Below are 15,231 nucleotides of genomic sequence, written 5' to 3'. Positions count from 1 at the left end.
TGTGATGTGAAATTTGTTAACTTAGCAGCAGCAGTTCAATGCAATACATAATCTAGCAGAAACAAATAATAAATAAAATAAAAATAATAATAATAAACAACTAAATCAATTATGTATATTGAATAGATTACAAAAAAAGTGCAAAAACAGAAATACTGTATATTAAAAAAAGTGATGTAGTGTCCAAAGATTCAATGTCCATTTAGGAATCTGATGGCAGAGGGGAAGAAGCTGTTCCTGAATCGCTGAATGTGTGCCTTCAGCTCTGCACCTCCTTCCTGATCGTAACAGTGAGAAAAGGATGTGCCCTGGGTGCTGAAGGTCCTTAATAATGGAAGCTGCCTTTCTGAGACACTGCTCCTTAAAGATGTCTTGAGTACTTTGTAGGCTAGGACCCAAGATGGAGCCGACTAGATTTACAACTTTCTGCAGCTTCTTTCGGTCCTGTGCAGTAGCCCTTCCATACCAGACAGTGATGCAGCCTGTCAGAGCGCTCTCCATGGGTGAGGGGAGACATCAGGAAATGGAAGAGATGCAGGTGAGGGTAGCATCAATAGATGATGAAAGGAAACCCCGTTCTTTGAAGAAAGAAGACACCTCTGATGTCCTGGAAAAGAAAGTCTCACCTTGGGAAAAGATGTGGCAGAGAAGGGAATGCACCTTTACAGCAGACAGGTTGGTTGAAGGTATAGTCAAGATAGCTGTAAGTGTCAGTAGGTTTATAAAAGGTATCAGTAGACCGTTTGTCTCCAGAGATGGAGACAGGGAGATTGAGAAAGGGGAGAAGTCATCCGAGGTACCCCCTGACCTAAAAGGGGAAAGATTAATTTGACCAAGATGTTTTAGTTTATCATTTTGCTACAGTACTTGAAACAAAACTCTCATTTTGAAAGAAATGCTGATGTGGAAATCTGAAATATTAAGAGAAAGCATTAGAGATAATCAACAGACCAGGTAACATCTCGGAAGAGAGGAAATCCGAGTTATTGTTACAAGGGGATCAGAACCAGCCACTTCTGAGGCAAAACAGGAGCATTCAATTATTTCAGATAAGCAACCTCTCATGTGTGTCAGACCTCACCAAGGTAATCCACTTTGGTCGGTCTTTTCTCTCTTCATAGATGATACTTGATCTTTTTGCATTCCCTTTGTGTTTCGAATTTCCAGCAACTGGTGTGCTCTGCTTCTCACATTTCCAGCACTGTTTTTAACTCTCCTCTGCACAGTTCAGCTCCCTCTAATTACACCTTGAGATTCTGTTAGTTCTGATCAACAAACACAATGGTCCGGGTACAGGTTAATAGGACTAGGCAGAGAAAGTTTGGCATGGACTAGAGGGCCAAAGGGCCTGTTTCTGGATTGTAGTGTTCTATGACTCTAATATGTGGTGACCTCCAATGAACCGGGTTCAATCCTGATCTCTGCCAGCATTTAAACATGTGCCTGTCATGGTATGCATTTGCCCCAAGAGGTTCTCTTTGGTCTCACATCTCAAAGGCAGTTAACTGTAAATTATCATTAGTGTAAGTGATGACATTCACAGACATGTAAGAAAAAATAGACTAAGGGAAATAAGGACAGGAATGGGTCTGTGGGAATATTCATTGGGCCAAATTACCTCCATCTACATGGTGAGAAATATGAGAAATATAACGATCAACATGTAATTGGAATACTCAGCCCATAGAAAATAAAATCACTGTGGTGTTGAATAACAGACTGAAAATTCTCACTGATCACATGGACAGTGAGGTGGAGAAGAAAAGAAATGGCAAATAAAAGGTGCCAGACAACCTTGGTGATTGTAACAACAGGTTAACGATGCCAATCCAACTGCAGCTTGAGGCTGCTGAATATACATTTCAAGACCTTGCAAACGCCACACTGACTGTGAATTGAACATGGAATTCATTAGATTGATTGATTGATTGATTTAGATGCAGCAGTGACCAATGAGCCACGTGCCCAACAACCCACCCATTTAACCCTAGCCAAATCACAAGACAATTTACCTATTAACCAGTACATCTTTGGACTGGACTGTGCGAGGAAACTGGAGCACTTGGAGGAAACCCATTCACACAAGGGAAAGACAAACAACCTTCCTCACAGAAGCTGCGGGAATTGAATGTCGAAATTTCACACTCCAAGCTGTAATAGCATCGTGCTAACCGCTACGCTATCATGGCACCCGTCTTATCGATACTTTAAAACTTCATAAAAGGGGGCTCCCAGAGCATGAGCACCTTTATAAACACAGTCAAAGTTAACCAGACCTTTTAGGCCACCATGTTCACGCTGACCATCAGATGCCTATCGGTGTTGACCATGCTCATCACTGACTGGCACCTGTTGCACCTTGCTCTTCTTCTTCTTATGCTGCCTATCTTCCCTCTCCATTTGGCAATTCCTTCCCCGCCACAGACCTGCTGAGTTCCTTCAGCAAGTTGTTCCAAAGTCTAAGTAAATTTATTATCAAAGTACATATGGTTATGCTATCTCAGGATTAATTTTCTTTCTAACATTTAGAGGAAAATAAAGAAATACAACAGAATTTATGAAAAGATATACATAAACAAAGACTGGCAAATAACCAATGTGCAAAAAACAAACTGCATAATTTGGATTTTGCTCCCAATTCCAGCATCTTCAGTATCTGTGTCTTCTGACCATCCAGTGCCCATCTATATTCCATCTACCAACACTTGGCCCATGCCCTTCTAGGTCTTGTGATTCAAGTGCTCATCCATCACGCGCATGCTCATTAAGCAAAACAGAATAGTACAAAGGATCTCCAGGAAGGACTGCAAATTGCACTATCCAATTTTGTCAGTTTCACGACCACCTTTCCTCTGTTTCTGATAAAAGCAGCAGAAATTCTAACCTTATTTATTACAACACAGGGAGTCATTCCACATATCAGGAAGAGCAAAACAACAAGTCCACACCCTTCATACATTGCCTGCACCTTATCCTCTCTCCCAGGCCATCAGCTCCCCTTATTGTTTATTATATCACCAACAGTAAGGGATAACTTAACAATAGCGGGTTATCCTCGCAACGCTGTTACAGTGCCAGGGACCCAGGTTCAATTCCCACCACTGCGTAAGGAGTTTGTATGTTTTCCGCTGTGACCACGTGGGTTTCCTCAGGGTGCTCTGGTTTCCTCCCACGTTCCAAAGGTGTACGGGTTAGTAGGTTAATTGGTAACATGGGTGTAAATGCAAGTGGCAGGATGGAGATACGTCTCTACCAAAGAAGGTGTAAGCCACTCCTTCCCTCCGCTAGCCTGCAGGTCACCCTTGGACAAGGTGGACCTGATCAGAGTCATGTGAAATCATGGGAGCAGGTGGTGGTTGGTCGTATGAACAGCCAGTACATATCACAAGTCCTGGTTATGCAACCACTGACACCAGGCAAGCAATCTCTGAAGAGTATTGATAATGACTGGGGTCACCTATCTTGTAGTGACACTGCCCAGAAGAAGACAATGGCAAACCACTTCTGTAGAAAAAATTGCTAAGAACAATCATGTTTACCCATGTCACATTACATGGCACATCATGAACGAATGAGTGGGTGTAATTGGGCAGTTGGGCCAGATGCCATGCCATCCATATCTCTTAAAACTTTACGAGTGCATTGTTAGGAAATAGGAGTATCCTGCAAAAACTCATGGAGTCACAGTCGAAATTCCACAGACAGTACCTGAGACCGGGAGCTAGCCCTGAGACAAAGTCTTAACTGCAGCACCACTGTTGGATTTCTTTTGCGCTTCAAATTCCTCTTATCTTTTGCATCTGTTCTGCCAATTGCGTGCAACCATTTTTTAATAAAATTTAAGGGATGTGGGCTTTGCAGGCTAAGACAGCATTTGATTATTTATCCGTAATTGCCTGTGAGAAGATGGCGGTGAGCTGTCTTACTGAACTGCAGCAGACCTTGAAGTGTGGGTTTACCCGCAATATTGCTAAGGGAAAGTTCCAGAATCTTGACCCAGCAAGAGTGAAGGAATACTTCTATACCTCCAACCCAAGACAGTGTCCAGCTTGAGGGGCAACTTCTATGTGTTGATATTCCCATGGTTTAGCTGCCCTTGTCCTTCTGGCTGGCAGAGGGTTTCCGTATGGAAAACGTTGTCTGAGGGATGTTGGTGAGTTGCTGCAATGCCCCCTGCGGCTGGTATACACAGCTGCTGCTTTGTGTCACTGGTGAAGTGAGTGAATGGCTGTGGGTGTCTATCAAGCAGGCTGTTAGGTGCAGTAAGGTGGGTTCACCATGACAAGAGGAAATCTCTGGTTGTTCCTGCATAGCCAGACCACATGGATAAAACACCAGACTTCTGAGTAGTGCATTGTGAAAAGTCAACATGGAGGTGCTGAGAATGCTTCTCCACTCTCTGCAAGCACAGCCAGTAGCTTATTCCAGACAACCTGAAACCTTCAAACAGTGAGCTTCATTAAAAGTAGGGGTTCCCAACTTTTCTATGCCATGGACCCCTACCATTTACTGAGGGGTTCATGGACCCAAGGTTGGGAACACCTGACTAGCAGCAACTTCGTATTTATCCTGAAACCAGTAAATATGGACCCACACTTTCAATAAAAGTGAGAAAAAGCACAAGTTAGACCAGAATATTGAACATAGAGTCAGTTATGGGTGGAGAAAGGGGGAAAAAAGTAGATGAACTGAGCAAAAGATAGGGAAGAAAAATGAGCTGTAAACATGTGGAAGGACGGGTGAAAAATAACAGAGGCAAATAGTATGCAAATTACTTGGAGGGAAAATACTTGGGAATCAGGGTTGAGGACAGTTATATGTCAGGCAAAAGAAATTAAATACACTTTAATGTGAGACTTTTTCAAAGATGTAATAAACATTAGCAAGAAAAAGTAATACCTAAACAATTTTAGAAAATGCAATATTGTAATATCTATATTGTTGTGGAGGGTTATGGGCTGAGTGCAGGTCGGTGGGACTAGGCGAAAGTAAGCGTTCAGCACGGACTAGAAGGGCCAAGATGGCCTGTTTCCGTGCTGTAATTGTTATATGGTTATAGTATCTCAAATGTAAATGTTTGTTTCTATCCTCCTCTTATGAGCCATCTAGGTTTGAATTTTAAAAATTCTCATTAAGCAATTTGCAAAACACTTTTATTAAAATAATAGGCGGTTTATGCTCCTTAAAAGGTCACAATCATTTTAAAATACTTCAGCAATGAGCATTGCTCCTAAAGAACTAATTGACCCTTTGACCATTCCAACTGCTGCTACCAAATTCATTTTAACATGGGTCAAAGTTCAAAGTAAATTTATTATCAAAGTACATATATGCTACCATATACTACCGAGTTTCATTTTCCTGTGGTCATTTGCAGTAAATACAAAGAAACACAATAGAATCAATGAAAAAATATAAAGATGAACAACCAATGTGCAAAATACAACAAATTATGCATATACAAAAATAAAAACAAAATAATAATAGATAAATAAGTAATAACTAATATTGAGAACATGAGTTGTCAAATCCTTGAGAGTGAGTCCATATGCTATGGAATCAGTTCAGTGTCGAGGTGTATGAAGTTATCCACTCTGGTGCAGAAGCCTGGTGGTTGAGTGGTAATAACTATTCCTGAACCTGGTGGTGTGGGATCTCAGGCTCCCGTACTTCCTTCCCGAAGGCAGTAGCGAGAAGAGCGCTTGCTCTGAATGATGGGGGTCCTTAAACAGAGATACTGCTTTCCTGTGGCAGATCTCCTTGTAGATGTGGTGGGGAGGGCTTTAACCGTGAGAGACTGGGCTGTATCCACTACTTTCTGTAGGCCCTTTGTAGATCCAAGGGCATTGGTGTTTTCATAACAGGCCATGATGCAAGCAGTCAGTATACACTCCACCGTGTGTCAATAGCAGTTTGTCAGAGTTTTAGATGACATGCCGAATCTTTACAACTTCTAAGAAAGTAGAGGCACTATCACTATGAAATTGCACTTCTGTGCTGGATCCAGGACAGATCTTTTGAAAGACAAGGCAGAGGGATTTTAAGTCATTGACTCTCTCTGATCCCCTGATGAGGACTGACTCATGGATCTCCAGTTTTCTCCTCCGATAGTCAATAAACAGCTTTTTGTTTTGCTGATATTGAATGAAAGGTTGTGTTAAAGAACCATTCAGCTAGATTTTCAATGTCCCTCCTATATGCTGTCACCACCTTTGATTTGGCCAACAATAGTGGTGTTGTCAGCAAACTTAAATATGGTATTGGAGCTGTACTTAGCCTCATAATCATAAGTATGAAGCAACTAGAGCAGGGAGCTAAGCTTTGTGGTGCACCAGTGCTGACGGTGATTGTGGAGATGTTGCTGCCAATCCAAACTGACTGGGGTCTGCAAGAGAGGAAATTGAGGATCGAGTGCACAAGGAGATATTGAGGCCAAGGTCTTGAAGTTTATTGATTAGTTTTGAGAGGATGACGGTGTTGAATGTCAAGCTGTAGTCAATGAACAGCATCATCAAGATGCATCTTCACTCTACAGATGTTTCAGGGTCGAATGCAGAGCCAATGGAATGGCATCTGCTGTTGACCTGGTGTAACAATAGACAAATTGGAGCAGATCCAAGTTGGTCCTCAGGCAGGAGTTGATATGCTTCATCAACGACCTCTCAAAGCCCTTCATCACACTGAATTTAAGTGCTACTGGAAGATAGTTACTGAGGCAGGTTACCAATTACATTGTATGTTATCTCTCTACTACTCAACCAGCAGCAGTCTCAAATGAAAGAAAGTTACTATTCTCCCAGTCAACTAAAGTAGCAACAATACTCAGAGTGAAAATGAATCAAATAATTGTCTTTAGACAGTAGTGATTACCCAGTTCTGAACTATAATTAATAACAGATTTTAGAGTATTTGCAAATCTGATAGTGCAGAAAACATCTGAAATACATTACAGGTGAGAAGTGAATCCAATAGGGAAATCTAAAGTACCACACAAAATTCCTGAATTTGGTTATCAACCGCACATTCACAATATCTGTAAGTTTATTTTAAAGTACAATTTTAAAAAGGCATAGAAATATGGAAATAGTTCATGCTAATATTTGCAGGTAGGTAAAGAGAAGCAAAAGCTCTATAATAAACAAAGATAGGCAACCCAAGTCCGTTTGCTCCTATCCAGCACAGTACATTACACCAGCCCATTTCTTCCATCTATTCCGGCTATTACACCCAAGACCGCTTCCCCCAGGCACAGAACCCAAAGGCTGCATTGCTCGGGCATTGAACCCAATCTCCCGTTGCACAGATATTGAACCCAATCCCACGTTGCACAGATATTGAACCCAATCCCACGTTGCACAGATATTGAACCCAATCTCCCGTTGCACAGATATTGAACCCAATCCCACACTGCAGATATTGAACCCAATCTCCCGTGCAGATATTGAACACAATCCCACATTGCAGGCAATGAACCCAATCTCCCGTTGCACAGATATTGAACCCAATCCCACATTGCAGATATTGAACCCAATCTCCCGTGCAGATATTGAACACAATCCCACATTGCAGGCAATGAACCCAATCTCCCGTTGCACAGTTATTGAACCCAATCTCCCGTTGCACAGATATTGAACCCAATCCCACATTGCAGATAATGAACCCAATCCCACGTTGCACAGATATTGAATTGAATCCCTCGTCCCCCAGATATTAACTCCCAGCTCCTGTCCTGTCCCCATTATACATCTTGATCATTAACCAGTTCCCCCTGACCTTTGCCCGCCAGATCCTTAGATGTTAAGTTCCAGCCTGTGTACGTCTCTCCTTGCTTTTCCGAGCCACAGGCCTTGCCCGTGAGTCAGAGTCGGCCGGCAACCGCCGAAGATGGTGACCATGAACAGATCACTTACCAAGTAGACGTAGCAGCCGCCCGGCATGCGCCATGTCCACCACCCGGCCCGGGGTCAGCGCCAATGACAGCCCGAGGACCCGGGAGGAGGGGAGCCCAAGCCCCGCCAGAGCCCGGTCCCCAGGAGCCGCACCCCGCCACCCGACAACAACCTTCCCGAAATCTGCCGCCTTTACTTGGTCTATGTTCCTCCAACCCCTGACACTTGGTCTAATTTTCCTCTCCTTTTTTTTAACAGTAATCAGGCAATCTCTCTGGTCGCCCGATATTTGGGGCGGGGATCGGCCCTGGAGATCGAATGAGATTCTGGGATTTGTAGTTTAATGCGAGAAGCGCTGGACAATCTTTGGCCGGTCGTTTAGAGTGAGAGTGGGTGAAGAAGCAGAGTTTATAGTGGATAATGGGATCCTCAGGGTAGTGTTGCTAGTCTAATATTGTTTAATCTTATAATTAATGATATTTTGATAGTTTTGGGTCTGGGTTCGTTTTGACTTTTATACGTTGATGATGGGGCTCTGTGGAAAAGGGATGTTAACCGACCTCTGTGATAAGGTCTGTGTAAACAGCCTTTGATCTTTGGACTGGGGTTTTAAATTTTCTGTTTCTATCAAAATATATGGTTCTTACTCGGGAACATAGTGTGGATTATGTTCATCTTGCTCTGGTGTTTGTTGTCTAGAGTTCCTATGTTTAAATATTTGAGGCTATGGCTGGATGCGAGACTGGCATAAAAAGTTTTTGGAGGATAAACGTAAGCAGGTCATTAACTTTATGCTCTGTATGGCTGGGTATGACTAGGGTGCTTGTAGGGGTTTGACAATTTATTGCACTTTAATACGCTATTGTCCAGATTATGGTTGTTTGATTTATGGGGAGGCAGCTTGTTTTGTTTTATATAAATTGGATGTTGTACAGGCCAGTGCCTTAGACTCTGTAGTGAAGCATTCTGGATCACATCTAGAGGTGCATTGGGATTGAATTAGCCGAGATGCCCCTTGACCTGCAGAGAGAAAAATTGAGCCTTGCATACTGGACTTCCTTAGTAGGGTGGGGTGAGTCCCATTGGACCCATTTGGTTTTAATGGATTGTTGGGAATATACCAGCAGAATTGGCAAACGTTTTGGGTGGATAATTAGGGAATATGGGAGTAGAGTCTCAGGGATTTGTGGAATAGCCCAACTGTGGCCTGGCCAGGAATTCCGACGTAGAAATCTCCAGATGTGGGAATAGATCTGATGGGATGAACAGAGTGTTGTAGGTAGTGTGAGGGTGTCTGGTCATTGAAAGCTGCAGTATTTTTTTCCTTTTTTGCCTATCTTTACAGATGGTTCTAAAGACTCAGTTAGTAACTGGGTGGACTCAGAGATATTTATCCCCGGTTTAAAGTTGAGGTGGGGGAAAGGCTTACAGATGGGTTGTCTGTCGGCCAACAGAAAAGGTGCTGCCTGAATCTTAGTGCGGATTCCATCCATCTAGAGGGACGATGAGTATGGTTTTTAACCATGCAACTACTCCAAGAAAAAAGTGAGAACAACAACAACCATTATGCCTGTTTTTATCTAAATAAATGCTGTGACTCCATCAATCACAGAGGATAAAGAGCTGAAATACAATTACTCACAGAAATGTGTCATCATTTTACCTTTGCTGCAAGATGGCAACAAACTATGATCCTAACCAATTGCAAATATGATTCTGACTTCTTCCCCTTTCCTTTCCAGTCCTGATGGAGGGTCACAACCCAAAACAGTGTCTCTTTATTCCTTTCCGTAGACGCTGCTTGACCTGCTGCGTTCCTCCAGAATTTTGTATGTGTTGCTCTGGATTTCCAGTATCTGCAGAATGGTTTATGATCCTAACCATCTTGGCAAAAGAGCCCATTTCAGTAAAGACCAGTGTCAAACAAATCTACGTCATAGATGCACACACAAAATGCTGGTGGAGCTCAGCTGGTCAGGCAGCATCTATGGAGGGTAATGAACAGTCGACATTAAGGACTGTTCATTTCCCTGCGTAGATGCTGCCTGACTGGTTGACTTCCTCCAGCATTTTCTGTGTTGCTCCAGATTTCTAGCCGTCTGTTGAATATCTTGTCTCTATGATCTGCTGCTTCATTGCTACATTTTGTTCAAACTTTCTCACTGCAATGTTGCACTCTCTGCAGTGGTGGAGCTAATCTTCAGAACAAATGTGAAACTTTTCAACTAATGGTGAGTACATTCCAGAATCAGCATTACCCAAACCTCAATCATTGAAGTAAATTATGGAGATGATACTTGTGTTTGCACGGTAATAGAGTTCCGAGCTTGAAGTAATTCATTCTGTAAAGTAAACAAGACTTACAGTCAACATCCCTGAGACAAAAGTACCAATTTTTTGACATTGTACACCACAGCCCTCTGACAATCAAGTTTCCAAATGTATAGGATTGCATTTATTTTATATTTAATGTTTTTCTTGTCTTCTGTATACTTATTGCATTTTTTTATGTTGCATCAGATCAGAGAAACAATCGTTTCACTCTCTTTACCCTGGTGTACTGAAGAATGACAACTAAGTCAAGTCAAGTCACTTTTTATTGTCATTCTGACCGCAACTGCTGGTACCGTACACAGTAAAAACGAGATGACGTTTTTCAGGACCATGGTGCTACATGAAACAGTACAAAAACTAGACTGAACTACGTAAAAACAATACAGGCAAAAAACTACGCTAGACTACGGACCTACCCAGGACTGCATAAAGTGCACAAAACAGTGCAGGCATTACAATAAATAATAAACAACACAATAGGCACAGTAGAGGGCAGTAAGTTGGTGTCAGTCCAGACTCTGGGTATTGAGGAGTCTGAAGGCTTGGGGGAAGAAACTGTTACATAATCTGGTTGTGAGAGCCCGAATGCTTCGGTGCCTTTTCCCAGATGGCAGGAGGGAGAAGAGTTTGTATAAGGGGTACATGGGGTCCTTCATAATGCTGTTTGCTTTGCAGATGCAGCGTGTAGTGTTAATATCTGTAATGGCGGGAAGAGACCCCGATGATCTTCTCAGCTGACCTCACTATCCGCTGCAGGGTCTTGCAATCCAAGATGGTGCAATTTCCGAACCAGGCAGTGATGCAGCTGCTCAGGATGCTCTCAACAGAACCCCTGTAGAATGTGGTGAGGATGAGGGGTGGGAGATGGACTTACCTCAACCTTCGCAGAAAGTAGAGACGCTGATGTGCTTTCTTTGCTATGGAGCTGGTGTTGAGGGACCAGGTAAGATTCTCCACCAAGTGAATACCAAGAAATTTGGTGCTCTTAACGATCTCTACTGAGGAGCCGTCGATGTTCAGTGGAGAGTGGTCACTCCGTGCCCTCCTGAAATCAACAACCATCTCTTTTGTTGACATTCAGAGACAGATTGTTAGCTCTGCACCAGTCCGTTAGCTGCTGCACCTCCTCTCTGTATGCTGACTCATCGTTCTTGCAGATGAGACCCACCATGGTCGTGTTATCAGAGAACTTGATGATGTGGTTTGAGCTGTGTGTTGCAGCACAGCCGTGGGGGGCCCCCCGAGCTCAGTGTGATGGTGTTGGAGATGCTGCTTCTGATCCGGACTGACTGTCTCAACAATCTTGAATAGAAGGAGCAATCTCTCTACAGATTTCAATGTGGAAGCTGCAATCATCCCTGTCCAATGTCACTCTGAGTCCTGAACTTCCTTCACTGGGTACCAAATGATACCTGACAGATATGGCCAGCTGCATGAAACTTTTGTCGGGCCACACTTGCAGTATTTTGCACGGTTCTGGTCATTACATTGCAGGAAAGATGATGAGGCTTTAGAGTTGGTGCAAAAGAAACTGCCTGGGTTATTGAGTATTAGCTGTAAGGAACAGCTGGACAAACTTGGGGCATCAGAGGATGAGGGAGCATTCTGATAGAGGTCTATACAGTTGTGAGTGACATTAGTACAAGAGACTTTGCAGATGCTGGAAATCTTGAGCAACACACACAAAATTTTGGAAGGAGTTGGCAGCTTTTATGGAGGGGAAGGGATGGTGATGCCATTGAATATCAAAGGAAAATGCTCACTCCTTCTTGTGTCGGAGCTGGTCACTGCCTGGCAGTTTAATGGCACCAGCGTTACTTGCTGCTTAACAGTCCAGACCAATTATCAACTAGGGTTTGCCACTTGGCTGTATCACTTGCTAAGGAATTGCAAATGGAATTGAGAGTTATGTATTCTGGAAATATTGCAACTTATGATCATTTTATGGATGGAAGATTATTGATGAAGCAGCGGAAGATAGTTGATGTTGGGGCCACTCTGAAGAACTTCTCCAGTCAGGATTTGGGACAGAGGTGACAAAAAGTAGATAATTAGGTGGTAACACACACAAAATGCTGCCTGGCCTGCTGTGTTTCACCAGCATTTTGTGTGTGTTGATTGAATTATCAGCATCTGCAGATTTCCTCATGTTTGCATAATTAGGTGGCAATTAGCTGCTAAGGATTTGCCCTGTTCCATTAACATGACTATTTTCTACATGGTTGACTAAATTTCAGTCCTGTAACTTTACTGGGTAGAGTCATGGTTGGTTTGATGCATGGATCTTTGGTGCCACATTTTTAATGTTCTCTGGTCTTGTGGTTTTTGCTGTATTCATTTCCTGACTGGAGACTGACATCTGTGATGGTGAATCAGAGGAGGAAGGCAAGAGGGATCGCATGTTTGGCACTTCTGACTGAACGTTGCTTCAGTTTTTGCTTTAGTACTCATGTGCAGTACCCTGATATCATGTTCTCAGAGCTATTTAATTGCCTAATCATCATTCATGACCAGGCGTAGTGAATCAATAGAACGTAGGACATTACAGCACAGTACAGGCCCTTTAGCCCACGATGTTGTGCCAACCATTTAACCTACTCTAAAATCAGTCTAACCAGTCCCTCCTGCATACCTCTCTCTGATGTATCTGCCTCTACCGCTACTCCTGGCAGGGCAGTCCACACATCACCACTCTCTGTGTAGAAAAAATGACTTACTTCTGAATCCCCTCCTCCCCGCAGTACTTTTCCTCCAATCAATTTTAAATTATGCTCCCTTGTATTAGCCATTTCCGCACTGAAAAAAAGTCTCTCGCTACTCACTCTATCTATGCCTTGTACACCTCTATCAAGTCACCATTCATTCACCTTCACTCCAGAGGAGAGACTTATCTCACTCAACCTATCCTCGTATGACATGCCCTGCAGTTCAGGCAGCATCCTGCCAAATCTTCTTTGCACCCTTTCTGAAGCTCCCACATCTTTCCTATAATGAAGTGATCAGAACTGAACACAATATTCTAGGTGTGGTCTAACCAGGGTGTTATAGAGCTGCAACATTAGCCAGGGGTTTAAACTCAATCCTCCCGACTAATGAAAAGCAACACACCAAACACCACCTTAACAATCCTATCAATATGCAGAGAAACTCAGGCTACGTCCACACTACGCTGGATAAATCCGTAACTTTTTCTCTTCGTTTTTACCCTCCATCCACACTAAAACGGCGTTTTCCTTTCCCGAAAACGGAGCTTTTCAGAAACGTCCTCCAGAATGTGTAAAATTGAAAACGCTGCTCGGGCAGATCAGTGTAGATGGGGTAATCAGAGAGATCTGAAAACGCTGTCAGACGGCAGCGTGCCATTTCATTGTTTTCTTGAACACAACCTAACAATTTCAGAACAGACAGCAATGAGACTGAAGCCAGAAGAGTTAGAAATGTACTCACCAAATACTTTGACCCATAACTTACTGAATAAATAAGTATACACACTTTGCCCTGTTTTCTGTCCTTGCTCGTATGAAGGTGGTTTACCTATTTATGCAAGTACTTCTCTGACAATAGATGTGTAACAGCCTAATGTAACATTGTATGGAAATACAAGATAACACTGATGCAGACATGTTTTACACATTTAACAAGGTGCTTTATTAATGCAACAGAGTTAATCAGTTTTTCAATGTATGTCATCAGCCGGGTCATACTGTCCGTGAACTCCCTGTCGGTTGCCTCCATACGCTTCAGTATTTGTTTTTTTTTACTTGTAAGTTCTCCTGCGCGAGAGCCTGCCTGTCGTTTAAGTTTTTCTAGTCTGTAACTGCACAAACACGCACCCAGTCTTTCACAGCGAGATTCAACACCAAACATGTCGCTTGTTTTCGGTAGATGTGTCCTGCGCATGCGCAGTAGGAGAGTCGCTGAAATATCTGTTTTAATGTGGACAGAGATATTTTTAAAAACGCATAGTGTGGACGCCTATCGTTTTTATGCAAAACCAGTGCTTTCAAAATTATCCAGTCTAGAGTGGATGTAGCCTTAAACTAATTGCTTGATTGTGAGATCACTTATGCTGTTTAATAAAGGACACAAAAAGCTGGAAAGAACAGAAGTGTACCAGGCGGCTTCTGTTGAGGGAAATAACAATTGAAGTCTAGGTCAAGTAACAGCCTGTATTCACTCTCTTCCATCTGTTACGTACCCCGTAACTGGGTGTCTTACCAGCAAAGATAGAAGCATCCGTTGGAGTCTGGTACTATTTTCAAAACAGTGTTTATTAGTAAAATATACAAATCAATATCAACAATGCAAATATACAGATAATACACGTTAGCAATACTAAACCTAAAAGTGTGGGTATAATAATAATCAATAATAAACAAGCTCTATCATCTAGGGGATAATGAATTGTCATATGTGAATATAAAGTTCAGTTCAGTTCATACGTGCTGAGGTAGTTGTTGGTCGATGTGTTGTAATTGTTGGAGAGAGAGAGAGGGCGAGCAAACAGTGACAGCTACAGTCAGCCAAACCTTCCTTTATGTCCTTGATCCGTTGATGTGTTGTTGTGGCCATTCAGGTATGACCCCTCTGTCCTTTAGCTAGACCGTTCTTCTATGGTGGACTCGTCACCCAGGCAAGGGTGGACACACACACAAGCCCCCACCGGCCCTGCTATAAACACTGTGAGTTAAAATTGACCGATCCCTTCGTTCCGTCTCCAATGCCCCACACTTTTTTGTGGGTTCCAACTCTTAAACAGTGCTCACTAGTGTGTCTCTTGGTGCGTCTCCTGGTGTGTCCGGAGGGTGTCTCCCCAGACCTCACTTTTATCCCTACTCACGGGGTCTCAGGTGTCAATCAGTTTTGAATGGCTTAGTCCATCAAACCAGCCCACTCCGGCTGTGCACTGAGGAATTTTAATGAACAGAGTAGTACCAAGTAAACAGCCCTCTCTGGAGCCGTAATATGGTGGAACAACAAGTCTCTCTTTCCCAGTGTTATCTCTCCC

General features: G+C 42.9%; 1 protein-coding gene across 3 annotated transcripts in view; it reads right to left on the bottom strand.

The window, feature by feature from the left end:
• The window catches only part of suclg1 (succinate-CoA ligase GDP/ADP-forming subunit alph), an 89,346-nt gene extending 81,209 nt beyond the window's left edge, over positions 1-8,137 (bottom strand). For 2 of the 3 annotated variants that reach the window (XM_073042146.1, XM_073042147.1), the window contains exon 1: positions 7,911-8,137. In XM_073042146.1, the coding sequence (XP_072898247.1) occupies positions 7,911-7,944 (34 nt within the window). In that variant the 5' untranslated portion in view covers positions 7,945-8,137. The remainder of the gene's footprint in view (positions 1-7,910) is intronic. The other variant, XM_073042149.1, reaches the window with a different exon arrangement.
• Positions 8,138-15,231: the final 7,094 nt, after the last annotated feature.

The sequence above is a fragment of the Hemitrygon akajei genome, chromosome 4 (genome assembly GCF_048418815.1).
Source record: "Hemitrygon akajei chromosome 4, sHemAka1.3, whole genome shotgun sequence".
Lineage (NCBI taxonomy): Eukaryota > Metazoa > Chordata > Chondrichthyes > Myliobatiformes > Dasyatidae > Hemitrygon > Hemitrygon akajei.
This window is presented reverse-complemented; position numbering and strand designations above follow the sequence as displayed.